At 34.7% G+C, this 27991-nt stretch overlaps 1 protein-coding gene and 1 non-coding gene across 2 annotated transcripts; one reads left to right on the plus strand and one right to left on the minus strand.

The window, feature by feature from the left end:
• Positions 1–289: 289 nt before the first annotated feature.
• Positions 290–26124, minus strand: LOC140862348 (uncharacterized). The gene is made up of 7 exons (XM_073265366.1): positions 25948–26124; positions 25672–25733; positions 25338–25462; positions 24483–24701; positions 22579–22748; positions 22063–22545; positions 290–430 (listed from the first exon to the last, which is right to left on the minus strand). The coding sequence occupies exons 1-7, from the start codon at positions 26122–26124 to the stop codon at positions 290–292; spliced, it is 1377 nt and encodes a 458-aa protein (XP_073121467.1).
• A 58-nt stretch (positions 26125–26182) lies between these two features.
• LOC140870163 (small nucleolar RNA R71) lies at positions 26183–26291 on the plus strand. Its single transcript, XR_012147138.1, has one exon. It is a non-coding gene; the product is annotated as a small nucleolar RNA R71 (small nucleolar RNA).
• The last annotated feature ends 1700 nt before the right edge of the window (positions 26292–27991 follow it).

Here is a 27991-nt window from a genome sequence, read left to right on the forward strand (position 1 = left end):
AGGAGGAATTATCTCGTCATGTAAACTTTTATTGTTTCCCTGATATGGTTGTTGTGCCGCCAGATAATGCGCTATGGCTTCGGCCGAAGCATGCGAGGCAGCTTCCTGCATAATGGTCTTTAATGCATCAAGAGTGACACGGAGCTCCTGCTACGGCGTGTGAACAGGAGGTCGAACCTCCTGACTACCTTCATTGTTACGGGTGGCATGTGATCGCGTTTGCATCTTCAGTGAATAGGTGAGTTCCCACAGACGGCGCCAATCTGATGCGGGTGAAATAATTATCTCCCTAATCAGCAAGTAAATTGGGAAGTCGTACGTCCTCCTGATCTCCTGCTTCCTCGGTCACCTGAAGAGGGGGGATGATCTCCTGATCTCCTACTCCTTTGGTCACCTGAAGAAGTCGTATGATCTCATTTTGGGCTGTCACCTGATTCACGAACACATGTTAGAGGCGCCGGGTGGTCACCCGGCGAAAACCCTCCGACGCTCAAGTCAGCGATCACCTCTACACAAAACAGGAGAGCAGAGAGCTTTTGTAAGCTAAAGAGTCACTTACTTCAAAATGGAGAGTTTCCCTTGTATTTATAGGAAAACATATGCTTAATTGCACATTAACCCCTTTAGGGTCTAAATTAGTCATTTAAACCCTTTTAGGGTTTAAAAATTAGAAATTGGTCTTTTTAAAATGCAAATCTTATAAATTGACCCACTTAATTTATTTATAAATTTTAAATATATTAAAAATATACTTATACCCATCCGATTAGTTGTGTGAGACTCTTTACACAAAGACATTAAAGATTGTGTTTGTAGTCTTGGCATAAAGACGTAAACCTATATGAGGATTGTGAGGTTGCGGCCTACAATCGAGTGGTGGCTAGGAGTTATAAGATAGGCAATGGTAAGTCCTAGTCTTGGATTGAGTTTGTACAAATGGCTTGTATAAATCAAAGTCTTCTAGTGGATCCTTCCGAGGAGGAAGAAGGGGTGACGTAGGAGTTGTTGAAATCTCCGAACATCCATAAACAAATCCGTGTCTCTTTATTTCTTGCATTTATTCATTACTACTGTTTTGGATTACATTGTTGAAGCATTTTATGTGTTTGATTAAATACCTAAATGTTGCATTCAAAGTGTATGATAAAATGCTTCAACTAAACCGTTTTCATTACTTCAATTTGCATCCTGTTAAAATGATTTACAAAATGTTAAATTAGTTTCTATGAAGGATTATTTCGAGTGTCTTCCGCTTGGTTTGAAAACCAAACTCGATTTAATTCATCGGTGCTCAATATTTCAAGAACCAAGCTATTATAGCTCAAAATATTTTAAAGTGTGTATTCACCTCCCTTTACACACCGTGCCCGATCCTATCAATTGGTATCAGAGCGGGTTGTTCTTGAAATAACATTTGAAACTGATTTTGATCTTTAAAATTCGTTTTTCATGATTTTTCTAACATATATATGCATAGTTGAGTTTTATGGAAGCTTATAGCGACTTTGGAAAAAATTGCATAATTCTTTGCTCGAATGTCCAAACGACAAACCGCTTTTTGCATTGAAAATTAGACTTGTAGAGGATCACAGCGGTATAAAATTTGCAGCCTGGTTATGGACTAGGAAAAGCAGTTTATTCTTTGAATTCAGACTAGTGTGCTGTTGGGTAACTGGCGTTCAGATCAATCACGATTGATACCCGGTGCAGCGGAAGTTTAAAATTTTTAGTATGGAACAATTCCATAGTGTGGGTATCAACCATACGATTAAATTATTTGTGTGTGTAAAATTAAATAACTATTATTAAATTTTACCTTCAATCTCGAAGCGAGATTATTGGACACCACACAGATTTCTCTGCGCTTCTTGTATCTCCCTGGAACTGATGAACAAGCTTTCCTTCAATCAGGTCCACGAATGAAGGTTTAATCCCTCTGATAGATTGCACTAGAAAATCTATCAGAAGTTTTCTGCGAAGAGAATAACGAATTTGATTCGCTAATCCTGTCTGCAATTCAAAATCACAGACTGGAAAATCTCTGACAGAGAGAGGGAGGGGCGGCCGAATTTCTAGAGAGAGCTAGGGGTTTTTTTCGAAAACTGTCTCTCAAAATTATGACCAACTGTGTGTAATTTCTGTACTGCAATAACTTATTTATAATGCAGGCCACTAACACCTTAGGGCCCATTAGTCATAAGTTGAGGCCCGACAAGCAAAGCCCGCATGTTCAGAAATTAATATAAAATTCATCGTGACTCCGATTGATAAACCGATTTTACCAATGTGCACAGAAACCATTTCTGCACATTTTAAAGTCAAGATAAATTTTCCTGAATCCGAATTCAGTGGTTTCCAAAAATGTACATCCCTATGTCATTTTAGGAAATCCTACTCCCTTACTCTTATTTAAGAAGTCCAACTTCTTTATTCATTAAATTTAACTCTTTAAATTTAACTATCTCAACGGGGATTAAAACTCCATTACACTGTGTGACCCTCAATGGTTCAGGGATACAGCTAGCCGTGGGCTCACAACTCCTTGTGACTCGGAACAACGATTTCCGACTTGCCCAACGAATCATGGTAAAGCGCCTAGCAACATCGCCCCATGATTCCCTAGGTATCACTGATAGTGCCTACAAGAACCAGTAGATTTTGGTTAGCGTACAGTACGGTCCCTTCATCCAAATATCCCGATCGAATCAACAACCATTGGTATATCGAGAGTCGCTCAAGATTCGATAACTATGCAATACATCTTGAAGATCAAATTAGTGACATCGCATGTGCTACTAAGAAACCATTTCTTAAATCACATCAAGTACTCTGGCCAGAGATTCGTCACACTAATATCTCCTCAGATCGCATAGGATATCCACACTCGCAAGTATGTGGTGAATCCTTGACAACAATGCATCGACTCCTATATGTGTTGTAACTGTACCCAATCCCGACACCTGATGACCCCCATAGAGTCGGTAAACGAGTCAAAGCACAGTACTAGCATATAGAGTCTCCATGATGTTTCAAGTAGTAAGGACTAATGGTGTACAACCAAAACCGCGGACTTTATCCACTCGATAAGTGATAACCACTTGGAAAGTCCGGATAGGGTAGTTCGATTATTCATCCTATGAATATCCATTTGCATGCTTCGAACATCTCCATGTTCCCTACCAATGAAACGTGGTACTCCGCATCGCAAATGCTAGTCTCAAACTCGAGCGATCCTTATCCTTATTATCGGACGGCTCAATCGACTAGGAACAGTTTAGAATATACAGTGACTATAAGATGTATTTCATGATAGACATCCCCATGTTCTACCACATCTTACATACACTATAGTATATTCAAGGTCTTTATCAAAACAACAATAGTATATCATAATATAACAATATGAAGAAAGATAAAGTCATTGCCATTAATAAAAGTGTAAATTACATTAAACAAAAGATCGTTTGTACAAAGAGTCATCAAAGCCCATAGCCACAAGTTGGCTCACTGGGCACCCACTCTTTCAATCTCCCACTTGCCCTATAGCCAACTAGTCATACTACGTAGACCCATTGCTTCGCGATGTTTGTCAAACAATGGTCCTGGCAAGGGCTTAGTAAGCGGATCAGCGATATTGTCTGCAGAGGCCACTCGTTCGACAGTGACGTCTCCTCTTTCCACAATCTCCCGGATGATGTGGTATTTCCTCAGTACGTGTTTGGATCTTTGATGAGATCTTGGTTCCTTTGCTTGAGCAACGACACCCGTGTTGTCACAGTACACCGGGACTGGACCAACAAATTCAGGAATGACGCCCAACTCTTGGACGAACTTCCTCATCCAAACGGCCTCTTTAGCAGCAGCTGATGCTGCAATGTATTCAGCCTCAGTGGTGGAATCCGCTGTGGTGTCCTGCTTGGAACTCTTCCAAGAGACAGCACCGCCATTGAGCATGAACACAAATCCAGAGGTTGACTTCGAGTCATCCACGTCACTTTGGAAGCTAGAGTCGGTATAGCCTTCCAATTTCAGATCTCGTCCTCCATATACCATGAACATATTCTTAGTCCTTCGTAAGTACTTAAGAATGTCCTTCACGGCTTTCCAATGCATTTGACCAGGATTAGCCTGATATCTGCTCGTGACACTTAGAGCAAATGCTACATCCGGTCTGGTAGATATCATCCCATACATGATACTACCTATAGCTGACGCATATGGTACATGTGTCATATTCTCTATCTCTGCATCAGTCTTGGGACACATAGACTTGGATAAAGAAACTCCATGACACATGGGTAGATGTCCTCTCTTGGACCCATCCATTGAAAACCGTTTCAATATGGTGTCGATGTAGGTTGATTGAGTGAGTCCTATCATTCTCTTAGATCTATCTCTATAGATCTGTATCCCAAGAATGTAGGATGCCTCACCCAAATCCTTCATCGAGAATCTACCTGATAACCATATCTTTGTTGACTGCAACATCCCTACATCATTCCCAATGAGTAGGATGTCATCAACATAAAGTACTAAGAATGTCACAGCATCCTTAACTACTTTCTTGTACACGCACGGTTCCTCCGGGTTCTTGATGAAACCAAAATCTTTTATTGTTTCATCAAATTTCTGGTTCCAACTTCTTGATGCTTGTTTTAGACCATAAATTGATCTCTGAAGCTTGCATACCTTATGCTCGCTTCCCATGGATGTGAACCCCTCCGGCTGCTTCATATAGATTTCTTCCTTAATGTCTCCATTAAGAAAAGCAGTCTTCACATCCATTTGCCATATCTCATAGTCATACCATGCAGCTATGGCAATAAGGATTCTTATGGACTTGAACATTGCAACTGGTGAAAATGTTTCATCATAGTCAACTCCTTGTCTTTGAGTGTAACCTTTCGCCACCAATCGCGCCTTGTAGGTCAATACCTTACCATCAGGCCCAAGCTTTCTCTTGTAGATCCATTTACACCCTATTGGAACAATTCCATCAGGAGGATCTACTAAAGACCAAACTTGGTTTGTATGCATTGAATCCAATTCAGACTGCATAGCTTCAAGCCATAAATTTGAATCCGCATCAGAAATTGCTTCCTTGAAGTTTCTTGGATCACATCCAATGTCGGGTTCATCTTGATCCCCTTCAAGAAGAAGACCATATCGAACAGGAGGTCTAGAAGTCCTCTCGGATCTTCTAGGTTCAGGCGTGTCCAGTAATGGTTCCTGAGGCGTAGGATCGTTATTTTGTATTTCGGGTTCTTCTCGAACTTCTTCGAGTTCCATCATCTCGCCTTTCTTATCCAATAAGAACTCCTTCTCCAAGAAGGTGGCATTCCTAGAAACAAACACCTTTGTTTCAGCAGGATAATAGAAATAATATCCGATTGAATTCTTCGGATACCCTACAAAATAACATAAGCTGGATCGACTATCCAACTTATCTCCCACTGTCTGCTTCACGTAAGCAGGACATCCCCAAATCCTTAAGTACGAATACTTAGGAGCTTTGCCATTCCATAACTCGTATGGTGTTTTGTCCACTGCTTTAGTGTGGACGTTGTTCAACAACAATACCGCCGTTTCAAGCGCATAGCCCCAAAACGAAGGTGGAAGCTCAGTGAAGCTCATCATGGATCGAACCATGTCCAACAAAGTTCGATTACGACGCTCCGATACACCATTAAGCTGTGGTGTCATAGGAGGAGTCCACTGAGAGAGAATCTCATTCTCTTTTAGATAGTCCAAAAAATCTGTACTTAAGTATTCTCCACCTCGATCCGATCGAAGTGCTTTAATACTTTTACCTAGCTTGTTTTCTACTTCAGCCTTGAATTCTTTGAACTTTTCAAATGCTTCATACTTATATTTCATTAAATATAAATACCCATACCTTGAATAATCATCAGTAAAGGTAATGAAGTAGCTGTGGCCATGTTGAGTCCCAACTCTAAATGGACCACAAACATCTGTATGGATCAAATCCAACAGATTTTGACTACGCTCAGGTTTCCCCTTAAAAGGAGATTTAGTCATTTTCCCTTTTAGGCAGGATTCACAAGTAGGTAGAGAGTTAATATCAGACATATCAAACATGCCCTCTCCCACTAGCTTGTTCATCCTCCTTGAGGAAATATGACCTAGTCTAGCGTGCCAAAGGTTTGCCGGTTTTGACTATCGATTTTCCTTTTGTTTGTTGTCGCCGGTTTATCAACATAATTTATTGGAACGTCTTTTAGTTTTAAGTTGTATAGATCGTTTTCAAGTTGTCCATTTCCAATCAAACATTCATTCTTGTAAATATTGCAAATCTCATTCACAAAATTACAAGAATAACCATCTCTATCTAGCATAGAAACAGAAATAATGTTTTTAATTAAATCCGGAACAAATAAAACATCTCTTAAAAATAACTTAAAACCGTTCTGCAAAATTAAACAAACATCTCCAATGGCTGTAGCTTCAACTCTGGAACCATTCCCGAGCCTCAGCTGGGTCTCACCCATTCTAAGCCTGCGACTTCTTGTCATCACCTGCAAATCATTGCAAATGTGAGATCCACATCCGGTATCCAATACCCAAGAAGTAGTATTAAGTGAAATGTTTATTTCAATATAGAACATACCCTTTGCAGTTCCCAACTGCTCTAGATATTCCTTGCAGTTGCGCTTCCAATGACCGGGCTTCTTGTAGTAATGGCAAACATCCTTGGATTTTCCATTGTTTGAAGCCTTTGTCTTGTGCTTCTTCTCGGGTTCGACTTTCTTGGGTGGGGCAGAACGTTTCTTACCCTTCGTACTTGGCCCCTTCTTAGCAGAAGATGAGGAGCCCACCAAGAAAGCTGGTTTATCCTTCTTTAGTGTGGATTCATATGTCACAAGCATATTGACCATCTCTTCAAGGGTGGCCTCTATATTGTTCATATTAAAATTTACCACAAATCCGTCAAACGAAGAAGGAAGAGACAGAAGCAGTAAATCCACGTTGAGTTCATGCTCCAACACCAAATCAAGAGTTGCTAACTTCTGTATGAGCCAAATCACTCGTACCCCATGATCACGGACCGAAGTCCCTTCACGCATGCGACACGTCATTAGCTCCTTAATAGTAGCGAACCTTTCAGCCCTCGATTGAGCCCCAAAAAGTTCCTTGAGTTGAGCGTGAATGTCAGCAGCATTCACGGTGTCCTCAAATCGCCTCTGGAGTTCATCAGACATCGAGGCTTGCATATAGCATTTGGTCTTGATGTCATGGTCCCACCATGCATCAAGTTTGGCCAATTCCTCCGGACTTACGTGAGCTGGTGCTTCCTTCGGAGGTGATTTCTCTAACACGTAGAGCATCTTCTCCGAAGTCAAGACAATCTTCAACTTCCGGAACCATTCCGTATAGTTTGCGCCAGTCAACTTGTTTTGTTCGAGGATCGAGAATAATGGATTACGCGAATTCATTGTATGAAATACTGAAAAGAAAAACAGACATATATCAATGATTGTTTAAGCAATTTACTAAGACATAAAATAGGCGAATTTAATTTTATGAATCTCACTCCCACTATTTTAACGATTTCACTACCCTCTAGTGAAAACGGGAAACTTTTTCCTTAGTGAGAACATGGAGTCCAATTGACAAACTTATGGTCCCGAATAATATCAGCCAACCATAATTCTCAAAAGGTAGAGCCCAATTGCTTCCAAAGCAACCCCCATGTATTTACCTCATGTCCAATAAGGGCCCAATAATATGACGCCGTTTATAGTGACATGTCAAGATGACCCATCAATATTAAGTTGTGATGGACGGTCGCCATGTGGATCCCCCAATAATATGAGCCGATCCCATGGGAGTTCCACCCAACTTACAACATGTGTCGATCCAATGTACAGCTTTCCGACGGACGGGCCCCCCAATAATATGAGCCGGACCGTATCCGCGGGTAGCATCACATACATTGACCGTTGATGGAAGGTAGGAACATTTAAACAAATTTAAATTTCCTTTATTTATCTTGATATCAATTTTAAATCATATTTAAAATGAGGGATTTTTAATTATAAAAATTTGTCTCATCATTTTTCAATTTATTGTATGCTTGCCGGATTCATACAATTATGTCTAAAACATGCATACAATCATAATATCATATATTATATATAGGATGATCGATTCCATTTCTAATTGACTCGTGGTTGCCAATCACGAGTCTTAGTCCAATCCTAGGTAATATGCAGTATGCAATGCAATCCTATTACATTAGCTTCCAATTTACATTTCTTCGTCTTTATTGTCTGCTGGGCCCACCATCTTCAAATCTTGATCTCCCACTAAATCTAATGTATTTACAATAAATAGCAATGACAAGTAGGGGATACATTTTAGGGGTGGGAACGGGCCATAAACCAAGCCCACTTTTATTACATATGACATTCATATTGGGCCATAAACCAGGCTCATTAATAAAACCAACAACAATAAAACAAATGTAAATTCCTAACATACACCTACAAAATTGGTCATGGCAATCGATCATCCTTATCCAATAACATTTAATTCAAAATTAATTTATTGGATATCATGCATATGGCAATTTAAATTTAAACAGGATAAAATCATATTTTATATATAAAATCATATTTTACATATAAAATCATATTTTACCTTTTATTAAATAAAATCATATTTTATCTACAGAATCTAATTTTATAGATAAAATCATATTTTACTTAATATATACATAAGATCAAATCTTATCATCAATTGTACCAAAAATAATTGATTTCAAAATTCAATTTAAGGATAAAATATTAAAATTTTCCAAAAATTCAAATTTATCCAAAAATCAATTTTAAAATTTTCGGACTCGAACAATTCGATCCGATGCCTCGTGAACCAATCAAAAACAATTTTTGACCGGACCAAAAATAAAATTTTAACACATTAAAATTAATTTAAATAAAAAATAATAATTTTTCCCGCGGGCCGCCCGGGACACTCCCGGGCCGGCCCGCACCCGTGGGCGCGGGCCGGGGCAGCCCGGCTGCCCCTTTAGGGCAGCGACAATCGCTGCCCTGGCGGCGCCGTGCGCTGCCCTGGGCGGCGCCGAGCGTCGCCCCTGGGCGGCGCCGTGCGCCGCCCTGCGCAGCGCTCTGCGAGCGCTGCCCAGGCGGCGCTGAGCGCCGCCCCTGGGCAGCGCACGGCGCCGCCGTGGGTGGCGCTGTGCGCCCCCTTTGGGCGGCGCCGTGCGCCGCCCGGGGCAGCGACCGTCGCTGCCCGGGTTTTGCCCGAAAAAAAAAAAATTTTTTTTTATTTAAAATATTTATTTTGTTTTAAAAAACCAAGACTCAAAAATTTTTGTACAATCGATTAATTTAATCGTTTGATCTGAGCAACCTGGCTCTGATACCACTGTTGGGTAACTGGCGTTCAGATCAATCACGATTGATACCCGGTGCAGCGGAAGTTTAAAATTTTTAGTATGGAACAATTCCATAGTGTGGGTATCAACCATACGATTAAATTATTTGTGTGTGTAAAATTAAATAACTATTATTAAATTTTACCTTCAATCTCGAAGCGAGATTATTGGACACCACACAGATTTCTCTGCGCTTCTTGTATCTCCCTGGAACTGATGAACAAGCTTTCCTTCAATCAGGTCCACGAATGGAGGTTTAATCCCTCTGATAGATTGCACTAGAAAATCTATCAGAAGTTTTCTGCGAAGAGAATAACGAATTTGATTCGCTAATCCTGTCTGCAATTCAAAATCACAGACCGGAAAATCTCTGACAGAGAGAGGGAGGGGCGGCCGAATTTCTAGAGAGAGCTAGGGGTTTTTTTCGAAAACTGTCTCTCAAAATTATGACCAACTGTGTGTAATTTCTGTACTGCAATAACTTATTTATAATGCAGGCCACTAACACCTTAGGGCCCATTAGTCATAAGTTGAGGCCCGACAAGCAAAGCTCGCATGTTCAGAAATTAATATAAAATTCATCGTGACTCCGATTGATAAACCGATTTTACCAATGTGCACAGAAACCATTTCTGCACATTTTAAAGTCAAGATAAATTTTCCTGAATCCGAATTCAGTGGTTTCCAAAAATGTACATCCCTATGTCATTTTAGGAAATCCTACTCCCTTACTCTTATTTAAGAAGTCCAACTTCTTTATTCATTAAATTTAACTCTTTAAATTTAACTATCTCAACGGGGATTAAAACTCCATTACACTGTGTGACCCTCAATGGTTCAGGGATACAGCTAGCCGTGGGCTCACAACTCCTTGTGACTCGGAACAACGATTTCCGACTTGCCCAACGAATCATGGTAAAGCGCCTAGCAACATCGCCCCATGATTCCCTAGGTATCACTGATAGTGCCTACAAGAACCAGTAGATTTTGGTTAGCGTACAGTACGGTCCCTTCATCCAAATATCCCGATCGAATCAACAACCATTGGTATATCGAGAGTCGCTCAAGATTCGATAACTATGCAATACATCTTGAAGATCAAATTAGTGACATCGCATGTGCTACTAAGAAACCATTTCTTAAATCACATCAAGTACTCTGGCCAGAGATTCGTCACACTAATATCTCCTCAGATCGCATAGGATATCCACACTCGCAAGTATGTGGTGAATCCTTGACAACAATGCATCGACTCCTATATGTGTTGTAACTGTACCCAATCCCGACACCTGATGACCCCCATAGAGTCGGTAAACGAGTCAAAGCACAGTACTAGCATATAGAGTCTCCATGATGTTTCAAGTAGTAAGGACTAATGGTGTACAACCAAAACCGCGGACTTTATCCACTCGATAAGTGATAACCACTTGGAAAGTCCGGATAGGGTAGTTCGATTATTCATCCTATGAATATCCATTTGCATGCTTCGAACATCTCCATGTTCCCTACCAATGAAACGTGGTACTCCGCATCGCAAATGCTAGTCTCAAACTCGAGCGATCCTTATCCTTATTATCGGACGGCTCAATCGACTAGGAACAGTTTAGAATATACAGTGACTATAAGATGTATTTCATGATAGACATCCCCATGTTCTACCACATCTTACATACACTATAGTATATTCAAGGTCTTTATCAAAACAACAATAGTATATCATAATATAACAATATGAAGAAAGATAAATTCATTGCCATTAATAAAAGTGTAAATTACATTAAACAAAAGATCGTTTGTACAAAGAGTCATCAAAGCCCATAGCCACAAGTTGGCTCACTGGGCACCCACTCTTTCATGTGCTGCCGTAGAAAACAGAGCATAGGACATGAGTTGGTGTTTTTGTCCAGAAGCTCAAGGATGTTGCACTAATCAATTTAAGGGACTTATTACCTTGAATCACAGTCATACATTGTTAAGGAAATTCGGTACACTCGTTTTTAAAATTAGCTTTGAGAAGAGCACTTAAGTTGACTGTCAATATGATGTTCTATTTGTGCTAGCATATTGTTGATATCAAGCATGTCTAGTCAATTCCCTTACATCAGTAGTTGTGCTTAAATATATAAAATGGACGCTTAAATGATTTATGAATATTTCAGTTGATATGTCAATCTTGACTTTGTGTTGCTTGGCGGTTCGAGTTAATTTTGTCAATTTTTTATGAAGCTTGCTTATTGCTCAACTTGATTATTTGTGTTAGATATTTTTGAAAATTTAGATTTTATGAAATGTCATATGCTACAACACTTTTTGTTTGCTCTTTAAAATTATTTTATGATCATATTATAAAGATAGAGAGAGTAATGATTTTTGACTTACAATTATATCTTTCATATATTTGTGCTTTATAATTTCAAATATCAAATACGTTTATTCGAAAAATGATTTGAGTTCTAAAGTATTTTCTCTATTTGTATAAGTAATCACTTGTGTTTGTGGAAAATGGGAGAAGTAATATCATTGTGAGATCATTATTTTTCTATGTGAATACTCTTTACACGCTTAAATATTTTTAGAATCATTCATTGAAGGGACACATCATAAGCTTACTTGTTTTGGGATCACAATGATATTTTACAACTTTTTGATCTACTTATACTTGTTGACTATATATGGTGGCAAAAGTAGAGAAATATGGAAGATGGTTTGGTCAAGTCAATTTTTAATTATCTCTTGATCTTTATAAGTGACTAAAATTCATAGCCTGTGATATTTTCAAACACTTCCCTCGCTTATTTTTGTTTCGGCATTGTTGTCCGGAAATGCGATCTCTTTTACCAAAATAATCAAGTAGGGATGAAAATTTATTTTTTTTTGCATACATATTTCATTGAAGTTATTTTCATGAGTTAGTCACCCCTTTATCTTTATAAAATATAGGGGGAGAGCTAATAATAATTTAAGGGGGAGAATTTTTTTTAATATTTTTTATTCACACAAAAAGGGGGAGAAATATGTTAAATCAAAATATGATTTTTGCATTACTTGAGTTTAAATGTTCATATTTTTATTCAAGTTTTGTGATCATCAAAAATGGGAAGATTGTTGGGTTTTGGAACACAAGCAATACTGATTTTGATGATAACAAAACTTGTTATTGTGTTTCTAATATATTTAATCTAGTGTGAAGTTGCAAAACTCAAGATGCAAGCCCAAACTCAAAGTTAGCAAAACTGAATCTCTAGCGAGCTCTATTTTTTTGATGATATCTCATAACTCACTAATAAAAATGATTATCCGCCAAGACTACTAAATAGAAAACTCAATTTTAAGCATATTGTATTTCACATCAGTTGAGAAAAAACGGATGTTATCTATACCAAAAGAACGTCACAATACCAAACTGAATCCGATCAGTTTAGCAGAAATGCAGAAGCAGTTTACATCGAGAAGTTCTGGTATATTGTCCATATGTTGCAGCTCAATTATCCGAATGGAACGACTCACCATGCGTTGGAAATATAATAGAATGATCTACAAATCATATTCACAAGTCAAAGACTGAATTGGATCCTAAGGAGATGCTAAACTGAGTTGAAATTACTGGTTCGGAAAAGAAATTCTGCAGAGCAGAATTTTTGGCACAGCCTGGTGTATTATAAAAAATTACTTTCGCATATGAACTTCAAATTGAGTTATTCTTGATTTCGTGGAAAGCTTAGAGAAAGGGCTACAACTTTCATGTTTATCACTTTTGAAACGACCCAAACATTCTAAAATAACATATGCGGAAAATTTTTTTTTTTTAAAAATAATACTAAGTAAAATAGATGTACATACATGCCCATACATATATGCACAAAAAAAAAATAAACGGATTTAAAAAAAAATAACATAAATATGCAACATTTCTTACTTGAATAACTGAGTCAAACTTAAATAAAATACTGTCAAACAATCCACTTAAAAGTTTGTATGCAATAAAATTATTTAATAAAAATAGTACGAAAATTTACCACTGAAAAGACATAAAAGAAATAAATAAGAAACAGAGTTTAAAATTCTTAAAATGTTCATAAAAACTCAGCCGACGGTCACGGAAGATCACTGCAAGTCCGCTCATACGTCCTCACCACCGGTAGGAACTACATCTTCCTCTACGTACTCACCTGCACCATATAAGTGTAGTGAGCCTAGAGGCCCAACATGCTAACATAACAAGGGCTTAAAATAATTTAAATCACTGAAATACTAATACATAATATATACATGAATGGACATGCTTAAAATCATGAATCATAACTTAAAATCTTGCTTAAACTTGAACTTAAATATAATCATATAATACATACATAACATTGTTGAGCATATCATTTTTCTAACATCGCATGGTCATATCCGTAGTGTAACCTTAAACTTAAAAGGTTCGACTGATCAGTCTCTTAAAACCAACGTACGCGGCGGTGACGAATCACCTCTTACTGGTAGTAAACTACCCTTAACATGTGGGGACTTGTCCCCCTTAAATTGTTACACTACTTCAACTTCCAACATAAAAATTATTTTCTAGATCAACCTTAAACATTAAATCATGCCATAAACTTATTTCATGAATGCATGTATTTAAATAAAATGTGTGTCCTTCCTATATATTTAATTTAATTTTTATACTAACATATAAATACTAAAATAACATTCATGCATAAAATAATTAAATATATAATTAGGACACAAGCTATTTCTCATGGTTTGTGCTGAACTGCTGGCCCTAACACTCAAGCCCATTTTCTTAAATTCTGGCCCATTAACACTGAGACTGGCCCATTAACAAACTTAAGCCCAAAAATACATTTCTAAGCCCAATTAATTTATTCAATCCCATTAATGCATTCCTGGCCCAATAACAACCTATTCTGGCCCAATGGGCCCAAAAGCCCAAAGACTGTCCAATAACTTCCATGGGCCCCCAAGCCCATAAAAATTATTGGACTAACTTAATTAAATTTATTTAAGCCCAATAATAATTAAATTTCAACCCAAATAATTAAATGGAACCCAATTAAATTTTTTTGGATTTAATTAGGCCCATTTAACACTTAATTAAACTTAAAATTAAAAAAAATAAAATACCCGAGCCCGACTCACTTAACCCGGACCCGGACCCAACTAACATAACCCATGACTTTCCAGACCTGACCCGGACCCCACAACCCGACCCGGATCCTCCCTAACCCTAAAACCCGATACCCCTTCTCTTATGCTTCCCGGTCGCGAGCAGCAGCCCTTCTAGGGTTGCTGCCGCCCTGCTTCGGCCGTCCCTGGTCAGAGATCCACCGCCCAGACGTGGCCCACGTCTGGGCGGTCCTAACCTGCTCCAGCCCCCAGCCCCATGCAGCCTGAACCACCATAACCGAAGCCCCTTCCACTAGCCCTAAACCTGCGCCGATCTGCACCAAAGTTGGTGCAGTCAAGTCCAGCCCTTTCCTAACCCTCTCCAGCCTTAACCACCCAGCCATACCTAGCCTAGGGACCCTGAAGAACCCTGACCAGGAGTCATACAAGCCATGGCTAGGAGAAAACGTGAATATGATCAACAAAATACAAGAACCATGCGCATACATCCAGAAACCGATTTGATCTTCTGAAAATTTCAATGAAAAGTCTGATGCCTACACACACACACGCATAATAAGTGATATGGTGCGATAAAGTAGAAAGGAAAACATGCCTTGCACCGTAGAATTAATAGGGCAAAGTGCGTAGAACGTTTTCGGGACGACGGGACGACGAACAACCTTTCTTGATGCTTCAAAAATATCGAGGCTATGGAGTCCTTCTTGGAGGCTACTTGGTCGATGAAGGAGATGAATAATGGGGGAGGGAGGCGGCTAGGTTGAAGATTACGTGAGATTGGGGTAGGTTGTTAGGGTAATATTGATTTAAAATAAGGTGTAGGATAATTAAATTAAATAGAAGATGTTATATATATAAAATATAAAACTTTAAAACTCCAACTAAAAGTTAAAAAATCTGATAACTTAATTAAATCCCGAAATATTAATTTTAGGGAATTTTAAAGGTAATTAAAAGTCAATATTTTGGCTAAATTTGGATAAAAATGGACTCCTAAAATTATATAAAATTAAATACTGATAATTTTGAGGAGATAAAACTCAAAATAATATTTTTGGGATCTTAAAAGGCTCATAAAATAAATTGGATAGAAAGTTATCATCTCGTCCGTCTACGGTCCCGTCTACGCGATAAAATAATTAAATTTCCATAAATCATGAAAAATCACTAATTATGGGTTAAATGCTTAAAAATAACTTAAAATATGCACAAATAATTTCACATAATTATTTAACCCATAATCTAAAATTCTGAATAAATGAAATTCCTAATTATGCATGCAAATTTACGTACTAAAAATACTGGGTGTTACAATTCTCCCCCCCTTAATTTGAATTTCGTCCTCGAAATTAAAGTACTTACCCGAACAACTCCGGGTAGCGAGTCCTCATGTCTGCCTCGGTCTCCCAAGTAGCTTCCTCCTCCGAGTGATTCAGCCACTGGACTCTGACCATCGGTATGACCCGCGTCCTAAGTCTCCGCTCCTCCCTAGCCAAGATCCGTACAGGCCTCTCCTCATATACTAGATCAGGTGGCAACTACAAGGGCTCGTAATTCAACACATGCGACGGGTTAGAGACATATCTCCGAAGCATGGATACATGGAAGACATCGTGCACTGCCGCAAGCCCTGGTGGCAAGGCCAAACGGTAGGCCAATGTGCCAACTCTCTCCAAGATCTCAAAAGGTCCAATATATCTCGGATTAAGCTTACCTCTCCAGCCAAATCGTATCACTCCCTTCATAGGTGACACTCCCAGAAACACGTGATCACCTACTGCGAACTCCAAATCTCGTCGTCGAGTATCTGCATAACTCTTCTGACGATTCTGAGCAGTCCACATACGATCCCGAATCTGAGTCACAATGTCAGCTGTCTGCTGCACGATCTCAGGACCAAGTAAAATCCTCTCTCCGACCTCATCCCAATGCACAGGAGATCTGCATCTCCTCCCATACAATGCTGCATAAGGAGCCATACCTATAGACGACTGAAAACTGTTGTTATAGGTAAACTCCACTAATGGCAGTCTAGTCTCCCACGAGCCCTGAAAGTCGATGACACAAGCTCTCAGTAGATCCTCGAGAACCTGGATCACTCTCTCAGACTGACCATCTGTCTGGGGATGGAATGCTGTACTGAACAAAAGTCTAGTCCCCAATGCTGTGTGCAAACTCTTCCAAAATGCAGACGTAAATCTCGGATCTCTGTCTGATACTATCGACACTGGTATGCCATGCAGTCTAACAATCTCCTTGATGTAAAGCTCTGCATACTGTGTCAGCGAGTAAGTAGTCCTCACCGGTGATGAAACTTAAAATTTGTAATTATTTATATGTTAAAAAGTGTGTTTTAAATTTTAAGTTTAATTAAAATTATGAAGTTGTATTATTTTAGTGTTATGTGTTTATATTTAAATGTTTTACTAAAATGTTGTATTTTACGGTTTGCGCAGGTTTGGTAAAAATAAAATTACTCAAGCTACAGAGGTCATAATGGAGTAACCTCAAAACCTGTAGAATCACAAAAGAGGCATCTTCAACTTTGTAGAAGACAAGAAATTCCAAAAACTTCATTAAGATGATCAAAATAATCAAACATCAAAATGGAGATAGATTTACTTTTACTATGACCAGCTTGGAGTAAAAATATCATAAGTATTTCATATTTTATCCAAAAGGGGTGAATGAGTTGTCCAAACACATCTACACAAAATATCCTACGTGTTCTATGTTGAAAAGAAAGGCTGAATCGGTGGTCTAAGGCATCAAACATGCCAATTAAAGTTGGGTCATGGTATTGACATTCAAGGAGACAAGCACCCACCAACTTTACTATTTCACATTTAATGAGCCTTGGACTCTTGCTCTCATTTGGCCTATAAATAGATGTGTTGTATAAGCTTTGTAGTATGCAAGAGTGTAGAGAATTCTTCATTTGTAAAATAAATATTGTGTGTGTGAGAATAAAAGTTTGAGTGTGCAAGTTTCTCAAGTTCAAGTATGAAATTTCTTTTATCTTTATTCTTGAGTTTCATGTTAATGGAAAGCTAAATCTATTTATGTCAAGGTGAAAAGGTTTCATTGTTGGTCAAGTAAGATTGTTTATATTTTGTATATTCTTTTCTTTTCTATTTTTATTTTTACTAATTGATCTTTATTTGTAGGTATAATTTTGGATGATTTGTTGCTATTTACATCAAATGCTTGGTACCTTGAATGTGGTTACCTTGATTTGTTGTCAAATATGATACAATAAATACTACAATAATTATATACTATAAATATATGTATCTATTTATAATAAAGTCATATATATTATTTAGACGATAGCGTGACACTGTCGGTTGTTCTAAATAATATATTGTGATTTGAACTAACATTTACTTTCTCGCATCTAACTTTTACTTTATCGCAACTAACATTTACTTTTCCGCAACTAACATTTACTTTCTCGCATATAACATTTACTTTTCCGCAACTAACATTTACTTTATCGCATCTAACATAAAATCATATATTTTATTTTGACGATAGCGTGGCTCTGCCGGTTGTTCTAAATGAAATATTGTGATTTGATCTAACATTTACTTTTATGTCAATTTATATTTATGCATTTATATATATATTATGGGTACCATGTATTAAATATCGACTGATATTAATATAGTGGGAACTATATTATATGATATACTTGTTTAAATATTTCATTGTTCTTTTATGTTTATTCTTATTTTAGTTTCTTTTATTTATTTTTATTAAACAATCTTAAATAAACCAACAATGAACCTTTGAAACCTTGACAATTTTATAATTTGTGTATTTGAAGTTTTATAATAATATTTTTATCTATAATATATTATTGCTAAAATTAAACTTACAACATCCTCTCCGTGGATCGATCTCGTACTCACGAGTATATTACTTGCAGACAACCTACACTTGGGTGAATTACAATTTAAGTTGTAGCAAGTTTTTGTCACCCCCAAACCGGCTAATTACTAGTCCCTTAGTAATAAAATATCATAAAATATCATAAAATCACAAGTTAGATTTTTATTCCTTAATATATATATTCAAATTTGCAAACTTTGAAATTTTAAAAACACACTTGTGAGGAGATCATATGTTTATTTATAAATCTCATTATCAACCAATACATCAATATGTAATTGGATGGGCTATACATATATATTTCACACAATATCAAAATATTAAATATATATAATTTTTTTTTTTTTTTACATAAATATTTTCTAAAAACTTTGAGAATAATATAATTAAAAGGATAATAGAAATCATTTTCATAACATGTATATCATCAAGAATATTAATGTAAAAGTCTCAACTCCATATTCTCTCGGGTTAAAGTATTTCATATATAGCTGTTTTTCACTCATGGAGTTGAAAGAAATTATACACTCTTTGAAAATGGCTAGTAAAGCAGACAATCAAATAACCTAATATTGAAAATAAGATAGGATGATTTACAAAGAATAAACCCATTTTTTTTTTTTGTTTTTTTTTTTTTGTTTTTTTGTTTTTTTGTTTTTTTTTTGTTTTTTTTGTTTTTTTGCTTGGCTGCAAAATTGTTTTTACATAATCAAATACCTCCAATAAACTTTGAAAATGTAACATTTTTTTTTCAAAGTTTATTTATTTTTTTTATTTTTTATGAGGTAAATCTATTACATTAATAATTATAGTAGAGATATTAATACTCTACAACTTTACAATCAAACTTCAAACAACTTTGCAGCCAATTTTCATTTTTCTTTTTTTTTCTTTTTTTTTTTCAAAATGGGTTTAATCTAGTAATCAACCATTTCTTAATAATCAATAAAAGCTTATAAGTTGTTTTCTCAATTCTTACCCCTCACTCACAAAATTTATGTGAGTAACTATTGAACTTTTACAAATTAATTCCCTCAATTATACATGTTATTATTTATTCAATCAATATCACTTTAATTATATACTCATAAAAGTTTTAGAAAATATGTATTTGAAAACACACAATTATATATTATTTATAACTTATATCCCATCAATTATATATTTTCTATTAAATTGATAAAAAGAAGAATAAATAAACATCTATACAAAAAGACTTCATTTTCTTAGTAGTTTGCAATTTAAATATATACGGAATATTAAAATCTAATCTATTGTGATAAGATGATAAATAAAAACTAATGCGTGTCAGGAGTTTTTGACTCCTTACTCTGCCATTGAAAAAAAAAATAAATATTATTATAGAAATATATTTTTTTAAAAATTTTAAATTTTTTTTTTTTTTTTTAAGAAAAATAAAGAGTACATGATGAAAGAGATATCACCTGGAATTATTGAAGATGAGGAACAAACACAAACCATTTCATGACATGTTGAATCAATGATCCAGTTTTCTTTTCTTACTGGTTGGTTGAGACCAATTGATCTTTGTTATAGCTGAATCAGGTTGATGAACAAAAGCTTGGAGATCATCAATTAATTGGTCTTCATTCGAAGCAGAGATGAGCATCCTTCGTGAATTTTCTGAAATAAAATTTTGTTCCACGGCTACATCGAGAAAAGTCAACAAACCATCATAATATTTATTGATATTCAACAAGCCAACAGGTTTATTATGGATATTAAGTTGTGCCCAAGAAACAACATGAAAAATTTCTTCTAAAGTACCAAAACCACCAGGCAAGGCAATAAAAGCATCAGAATTTTCTATCATTTTAGTTATTCTCTCGTACATTGATGAAACTTTCAACTCTTCCCCAACCGTAACACCTGTAATATTTCCTTCAGCTAAAGCTGTAGGAATAATACCCAAAACCTGACTACCTCCAAGATGAGCTGCTGTTGAAATAGATCCCATTAACCCAATATTGCCTCCTCCGTAAACCAAGTGAATTTTTCTCTCTGCTAAATTTTTTCCAAGATTAATTGCTGCATCAACAAATATTTCATTCTTTCCAGTATTAGAACCACAAAAGACACAAATATTTTTCAATTTTTGTGAAGAAGATCCTGTGTTTTTTTCTTTTCTTTTAAAAAATATAGAGAGAGTTGAGTGATTTTATAAGGAAAACAAGGAATAAGACAGAAATAGGAATACAGATGTGAACAAAATGATGAAAATAGTAAAAAAAAATAATATATAATAATAACATGCATGCGTATAAACAGTGATGTGATTGTGGCTCACAGTGTTCCTTCAATATTTATGAGTCGAGGGTTGGCTTACCATCCAATTTTCTTATAAATTGGCAAATAGGGTCTTTTTTAGTCAGATTCCCAAGACCATCACCATGACGCTGCGCTTGGAATAGTTTCCATAAACGGAGAAGTTGACCTTTTACATCTCCACTAGAATGCGTCTCAAGAGTCAATGAGATATCATCCAATGACTCTTTACTCAGCCCATTCTTAATGAAATCAATTTTATCTTCTCTATTTGTGGAAACATATCCCAAAGATCTGCATTGTCTATTACAAGTCCATCTGGCACAATTATGACAAACATCTAACCTTTTAGCCCTTCTTTTCTTCGCATAGGTACTTTTTCCTAGTCCATACATATTTCGAACAAGTAAGAATTTTGGAACTTCACCACCTAATCGAACCTTGGCTTCAATTATAAGACGAATATCCTCCGGGATTCCTTTTTGCATAAGCATTCTCAATCTTTCACATCTGCCTTCATAAATCATTCTCAGAACTTTTTTAGAAACAGATGGAAAATATTTACCAAGTTTTTTGATAGCTTCATCCATAATATATATTTATATATATATATTCAATTATTTTGGGAAATTGAAATAAAACCGACTGAAAGTAGTCACGGAGTACCGTTATCCGCCACTTAACCGGGAAGTGAACTCAATTCTGCAAAAATAAAATAAAAATATAAGTAACAATTAAGTTGGATCATATAAAGGCATAAACTCTTCATTAAGAACTTCATTTTCTATAAACGGTTTAAGTCTTTGCCCATTAACTTTAAATACATTATTATTTTTAGGATTTTCAACATCAACAGCACCATGAGGATAGACAAATTTAACAATAAATGGTCCAGACCATCGCGATCTAAGTTTTCCTGGAAACAAATGCAAGCGAGAATTATAAAGTAAAACTTTTTGTCCGATTTCAAAAGATTTTCTCATAATATTTTTATCATGAAATGCTTTTGTTTTATCTTTATAAATCTTTGCATTTTCATATGCATCATTTCTTAATTCTTCTAGTTCATTTAATTGCAATTTTCTTGATTTAGATGCATCATCTAAATTAGTATTAAACGCTTTAATTGCCCAATAAGCTTTATGTTCAATTTCAACAGGTAAATGACAATGCTTTCCAAAAACTAATCTATATGGTGACATCCCCAATGATGTTTTAAATGTAGTTCTATATGCCCATAATGCATCACTTAATCTTAAAGACCAATCTTTTCGATTTGGATTGACTGTTTTTTCCAAAATTTGTTTTATTTCTTTATTTGCAAGTTCAACCTGACCATTCGTTTGAGGGTGATATGGAGTAGAAACTTTATGTGTAATACCATATTTTCTTAACAACGAAGAAAATGATTTATTTATAAAATGACTTCCCCCATCACTTATTATAGCTCTAGGTATTCCAAATCGACTAAAAATATTTTCTTTCAAAAATTTTATCACAACTTTATGATCATTAGTTCTACATGCAATTGCTTCAATCCATTTTGAAACATAATCGACAGCTACTAAAATATAAGTGAATCCAAAAGATAATGGAAATGGACCCATAAAATCTATTCCCCAACTGTCAAATATTTCAATAATCATGATTGGATTTAAAGGCATCATGTTTCGTTTTGAAATTGAACCCATTTTCTGACAATTTTCACAAGATTTGCAAAATGAATGTGTATCTTTGAATAAAGAAGGCCAATAAAATCCACATTGAAAGATTTTTGCAGCTGTTTTCTTTGACGAAAAATGACCTCCACATGCCTCAGAATGACAAAATTTAATGACACTACTTACCTCATTGTCGGGTATGCATCGTCGAAAAATTTGATCAGGACAATACTTAAACAAATAAGGATCATCCCAATAAAATTTTTTGACCTCTTTCAAGAATTTATTTTTATCTTGTGAATTCCAATGAGAAGGCATTTTATTTGTCACAAGAAAATTTACAATATTAGCAAACCAAGGCATAGTAGTAGCATAAAATAGTTGATCATCCGGAAAATTTTCATTTATTGGTATTTCATTTTGAGATGATTCAGAAATTATTCTTGATAAATGATCGGCTACTACATTTTCTTTTCCTTTTTTATCTTTTATTACAAGATCAAATTCTTGTAACAACAAAATCCATCTTATTAATCTCGGCTTAGCATCTTGTTTATTTGATAAATATTTTATGGCAGAATGATCAGTGTAAACAATAGTAGTAGAACCAATTAAATAGGATCGAAATTTATCTAATGCAAACACTACTGAAAGTAATTCTTTTTCAGTTGTTGAATAATTGATTTGAGCACTATTTAAGGTTCTACTTGCATAATAGATCACATAAGGTTTACCTTCTTTTCTTTGTCCTAACACGGCTCCTACAGCATAATCACTTGCATCACACATTAATTCAAATGGTAAAGACCAATCAGGAGGTTGTAAAATAGGTGATGTAGTTAAAAGATTAATTATTTTTTTAAAAGCAGTTTCACATTCTTGAGTCCATTCAAATTGTGCATCTTTTGTTAAAAGATTTGAAATTGGTTTCGATATTATGCTAAAATTTTTTATAAATCTTCTATAAAATCCCGCATGACCCAAAAATGATCGAATTTCTTTGATCGTGTTTGGTGATGGTAGATTAGCAATAACATCAACCTTAGCTTTATCAACTTCAATTCCTTTTTCAGATATGACATGCCCTAACACAATTCCGGATTTAACCATGTAGTGACATTTTTCCCAATTTAAAACAAGATTTTTTTCTTCACATCTTTTTAAAACTTCTTCCAAATTTTTAAGACAGTTTTCAAATGAGTTTCCAAAAACAGTTATATCATCCATAAAAACTTCCACAAATTCTTCAATCATGTCACTAAAAATACTTAGCATGCATCTTTGAAAAGTAGCCGGGGCATTACATAAACCAAATGGCATTCTTTTAAAAGCAAAAGTTCCGAACGGACAAGTGAAAGTAGTTTTTTCTTGATCTTCTAATGATATTGGTATTTGATAATACCCCGAATACCCATCAAGAAAACAATAATAAGGATTACCTGCCACTTTCTCTAAAATTTGATCTAAAAATGGTAACGGAAAGTGATCTTTTCTAGTTGCATCATTTAATTTTCTATAATCAATGCACATACGCCAACTAGATGGAATCCTAGCTTGTAATAATTCTCCCTTTTCATTTTTTATAACAGTGATGCCTGATTTTTTTGGTACTACTTGTGTTGGACTTACCCATTTACTATCCGAGATTGGATAAATAATTCCGGCATCTAATAGTTTTAAAACTTCATTTTTAACAACTTCTTTCATGTGTGGATTTAATCTTCTTTGTGGTTGTTGATATGTTTTAGCATTTTCTTCCAAATGAATTCTATGTGTGCAGATTAAAGGATTTATACCTTTTATATCTTGCAAAGTCCATCCAATTGCATTTTTGTGTTTTTTAAGTAGTGTTATTAAATCTTCTTCTTGTTTTGGTAAGAGGGTAGAAGATATTACAATAGGATATGTTTGATTTTCACCAAGAAAAGCGTATTTTAGTTCTATTGGCAAGGGTTTTAATTCAAGTTTTGGATGATCATTTTCTTTTACTTCTTCAAGTTCATTAATTTCTTCAAATAACTTTGATTTAAAAACATTTTTTGAATCAAAACTTTCCACTAAACAAACTTCAGATTGTTGATTTAAGTTTTTTTGGTGTATATTTTCTTCCACAATTGTTTCTATTGCATTATCATCTTCATCTTCATTAATACTTGGTTGTTTACATAAATTGAACACATTAAGTTCTAAAGTCATATTTCCAAAAGACAATTTCATTATTCCATTTCGACAATTAATTAAAGCATTTGAAGTTGCTAGAAATGGACGTCCCAATATTACTGGAATTTCGTTATGTACTTCTATTGGTTGTGTATCCAAGACAATAAAATCCACAGGATATATGAATTTATCGACTTCAACTAACACATCTTCTACGATACCTCTAGGTATTTTGATTGACCTATCGGCTAGTAAAAGAGTAACAGATGTAGGTTTTAAATCTCCCAACTTAAGCTTTTCATAAACTGAATAAGGAATTAAATTCACACTTGCTCCCAAATCTAACAAAGCTTTTTTAATTTTATTTTTTCCAATAATACATGAAATTGTTGGACAACCGGGATCTTTATATTTCAAGGTAGAATTATTTTGAATAATAGAACTTACTTGCTCCGTTAAGAATGCTTTCTTCTTTACATGCAATTGTCTTTTTACAGTACATAAATCTTTTAAAAACTTTGCATAAGAAGGCACTTGTTTAATAGCATCTAATAATGGAATATTTATTTTTACTTGTTTAAAAACTTCATAAATATCAGAATCATTTTTTTGTTTTTTATTATTAACTAATGCATGAGGGAAAGGAACATGTTTATTTGACTCACATATTATTTCAGATAATTTATCATCAACTTTCTTAATCTTAGGACTCAAAGTATCATCTTTCTCGAAAGTATCAAGATTTTCATCCTTACTCTTTGAGTTTGACTGATCTTTGTTTTCATCACTATATGGATCATTAACTATTTTACCACTTCTAAGAGTAATAACAGATTTTACTTGATCAAATTTTTCTTGATTTTGATTTTTAGGATTAGGTTGTGGTTGAGATGGAAATTTTCCTTTTTCATGAATATTAAGTGCAGATGCAAATTTTGCAAGAGTTTCTTTCAAATCATTCATAGATTGAATGTTTTGAATATTGATAGACTCTTGCTTTTGAATGTATGCATGAATTTCATCTTCAAAATTTTTTCTTGGAGGTGGGATATAAGGAGCATAACCTTGATGATTTTGGTTATTTTGAAAAGGTTGTTGTGAAGGTTGTGCATTATTATCGTTCCTCCAACTAAAATTGGGATGATTTCTCCAACCAGGATTGTATGTTTGTGAAAAAGGATCTAATGTTGGTTTTTTAAAATTGTTAACATAATTGGCTTGTTCATGGAGACATTCTTTAAATGAAGGCAAAGTAGGACAATTTTTTGTAAGATGATCATGTGTGTCACATATATGACAAACAATTTCTTGAACACTTTTTAATTGATCACTCTTTTTCATTTCTAATGACTCGATTTTTCTTGCTAAAGATGCAAGTTTAGCTTGAACATCTACATCATCTTTAAGATGATAAATACCACCCCCATTTGTTGAATTATTGGTTTTACTTGGTGGTTCAATTGAGCCTATATTATCCCAATTTTGAGCATTTTCTGCTAATGACTCCAAATATTCCATAGCTTCATTTGGGTTTTTATCTTCAAAAGTTCCATTACACATGAATTCTATCATTTGCCTATCTTTAGGTATTAAACCTTCATAAAAGTGAGAAACTATTCTCCATATTTCAAAACCATGATGTGGGCATGTATTAAGTAACTCTTTATCTATCCCAACATTGATAAAATGTTTCCCCTTGTTTTTGAGAAAAAGTTGTAATTTGTCTTTTAAAAGAGTTTGTTCTATGGGAAGGAAAAAACTTTTTTAGAAATTGTTGTTGCATTTCTTCCCATGATCTTATTGAACTTGATCTCAAATTTTGCAACCATGTTTTAGCTTTATCTTTTAAGGAAAAAGGGAAAAGCTTTAATCGAACAGTATCCATGCTACAATTTTGATCATTATAAGTGTTGCAAACCTCCTCAAATTCTCTTAAATGCAAATATGGATTTTCAGAATCTAAGCCATGAAAATTTGGTAAAAGTTGAATGACTTGTGGCTTAAAAATTGAAATTAGATGCATCAGGAGGAAAAACTAAACAAGATGGTGTACTAGTTCTTATTGGATTCATATGGTGCCTAAGTGTTCTTGATTGTTCATGTTCTTGATGATGATTATTATTATTATTATCATCTTGATTATTAGAATTATCGTCCATGTTTAAAATATTTTCAGTTACTCGAACAAGTCTACCACTTTGTTTACGACTCCAAACAATCATACAATAAAAAACAACATACTATTTACATAATAACAAAATTAAACTTAATTTATACCTCCCCGGCAACGGCGCCAAAAACTTGCTACAACTTAAATTGTAATTCACCCAAGTGTAGGTTGTCTGCAAGTAATATACTCGTGAGTACGAGATCGATCCACGGAGAGGATGTTGTAAGTTTAATTTTAGCAATAATATATTATAGATAAAAATATTATTATAAAACTTCAAATACACAAATTATAAAATTGTCAAGGTTTCAAAGGTTCATTGTTGGTTTATTTAAGATTGTTTAATAAAAATAAATAAAAGAAACTAAAATAAGAATAAACATAAAAGAACAATGAAATATTTAAACAAGTATATCATATAATATAGTTCCCACTATATTAATATCAGTCGATATTTAATACATGGTACCCATAATATATATAAATGCATAAATATAAATTGACATAAAAGTAAATGTTAGATCAAATCACAATATTTCATTTAGAACAACCGGCAGAGCCACGCTATCGTCAAAATAAAATATATGATTTTATGTTAGATGCGATAAAGTAAATGTTAGTTGCGGAAAAGTAAATGTTAGTTGCGATAAAGTAAAAGTTAGATGCGAGAAAGTAAATGTTAGTTCAAATCACAATATATTATTTAGAACAACCGACAGTGTCACGCTATCGTCTAAATAATATATATGACTTTATTATAAATAGATACATATATTTATAGTATATAATTATTGTAGTATTTATTGTATCATATTTGACAACAAATCAAGGTAACCACATTCAAGGTACCAAGCATTTGATGTAAATAGATACAATAAATACTACAATAATTATATACTATAAATATATGTATCTATTTATAATAAAGTCATATATATTATTTAGACGATAGCGTGACACTGTCGGTTGTTCTAAATAATATATTGTGATTTGAACTAACATTTACTTTCTCGCATCTAACTTTTACTTTATCGCAACTAACATTTACTTTTCCGCAACTAACATTTACTTTCTCGCATATAACATTTACTTTTCCGCAACTAACATTTACTTTATCGCATCTAACATAAAATCATATATTTTATTTTGACGATAGCGTGGCTCTGCCGGTTGTTCTAAATGAAATATTGTGATTTGATCTAACATTTACTTTTATGTCAATTTATATTTATGCATTTATATATATATTATGGGTACCATGTATTAAAT

The sequence above is a fragment of the Henckelia pumila genome, chromosome 4 (genome assembly GCF_033568475.1).
Source record: "Henckelia pumila isolate YLH828 chromosome 4, ASM3356847v2, whole genome shotgun sequence".
Lineage (NCBI taxonomy): Eukaryota > Viridiplantae > Streptophyta > Magnoliopsida > Lamiales > Gesneriaceae > Henckelia > Henckelia pumila.

Bases quoted from the DNA above. Each gene is read 5' to 3' on its own strand.
- LOC140862348 (XM_073265366.1), bottom strand. From the start codon at position 26,124: ATGATAGAATTCATGTGTAATGGAACTTTTGAAGATAAAAACCCAAAT. The intron at 25,463-25,671 runs GATAATAATGCA...ACTTAATATTCA, and splicing joins CCAATTTTAGTTGGAGGAAC to TGAAAAAGGAAAATTTCCAT. The intron at 22,546-22,578 runs GTAAGTAGTGTC...TGTCATTCTGAG, and splicing joins GATGCATACCCGACAATGAG to GCATGTGGAGGTCATTTTTC.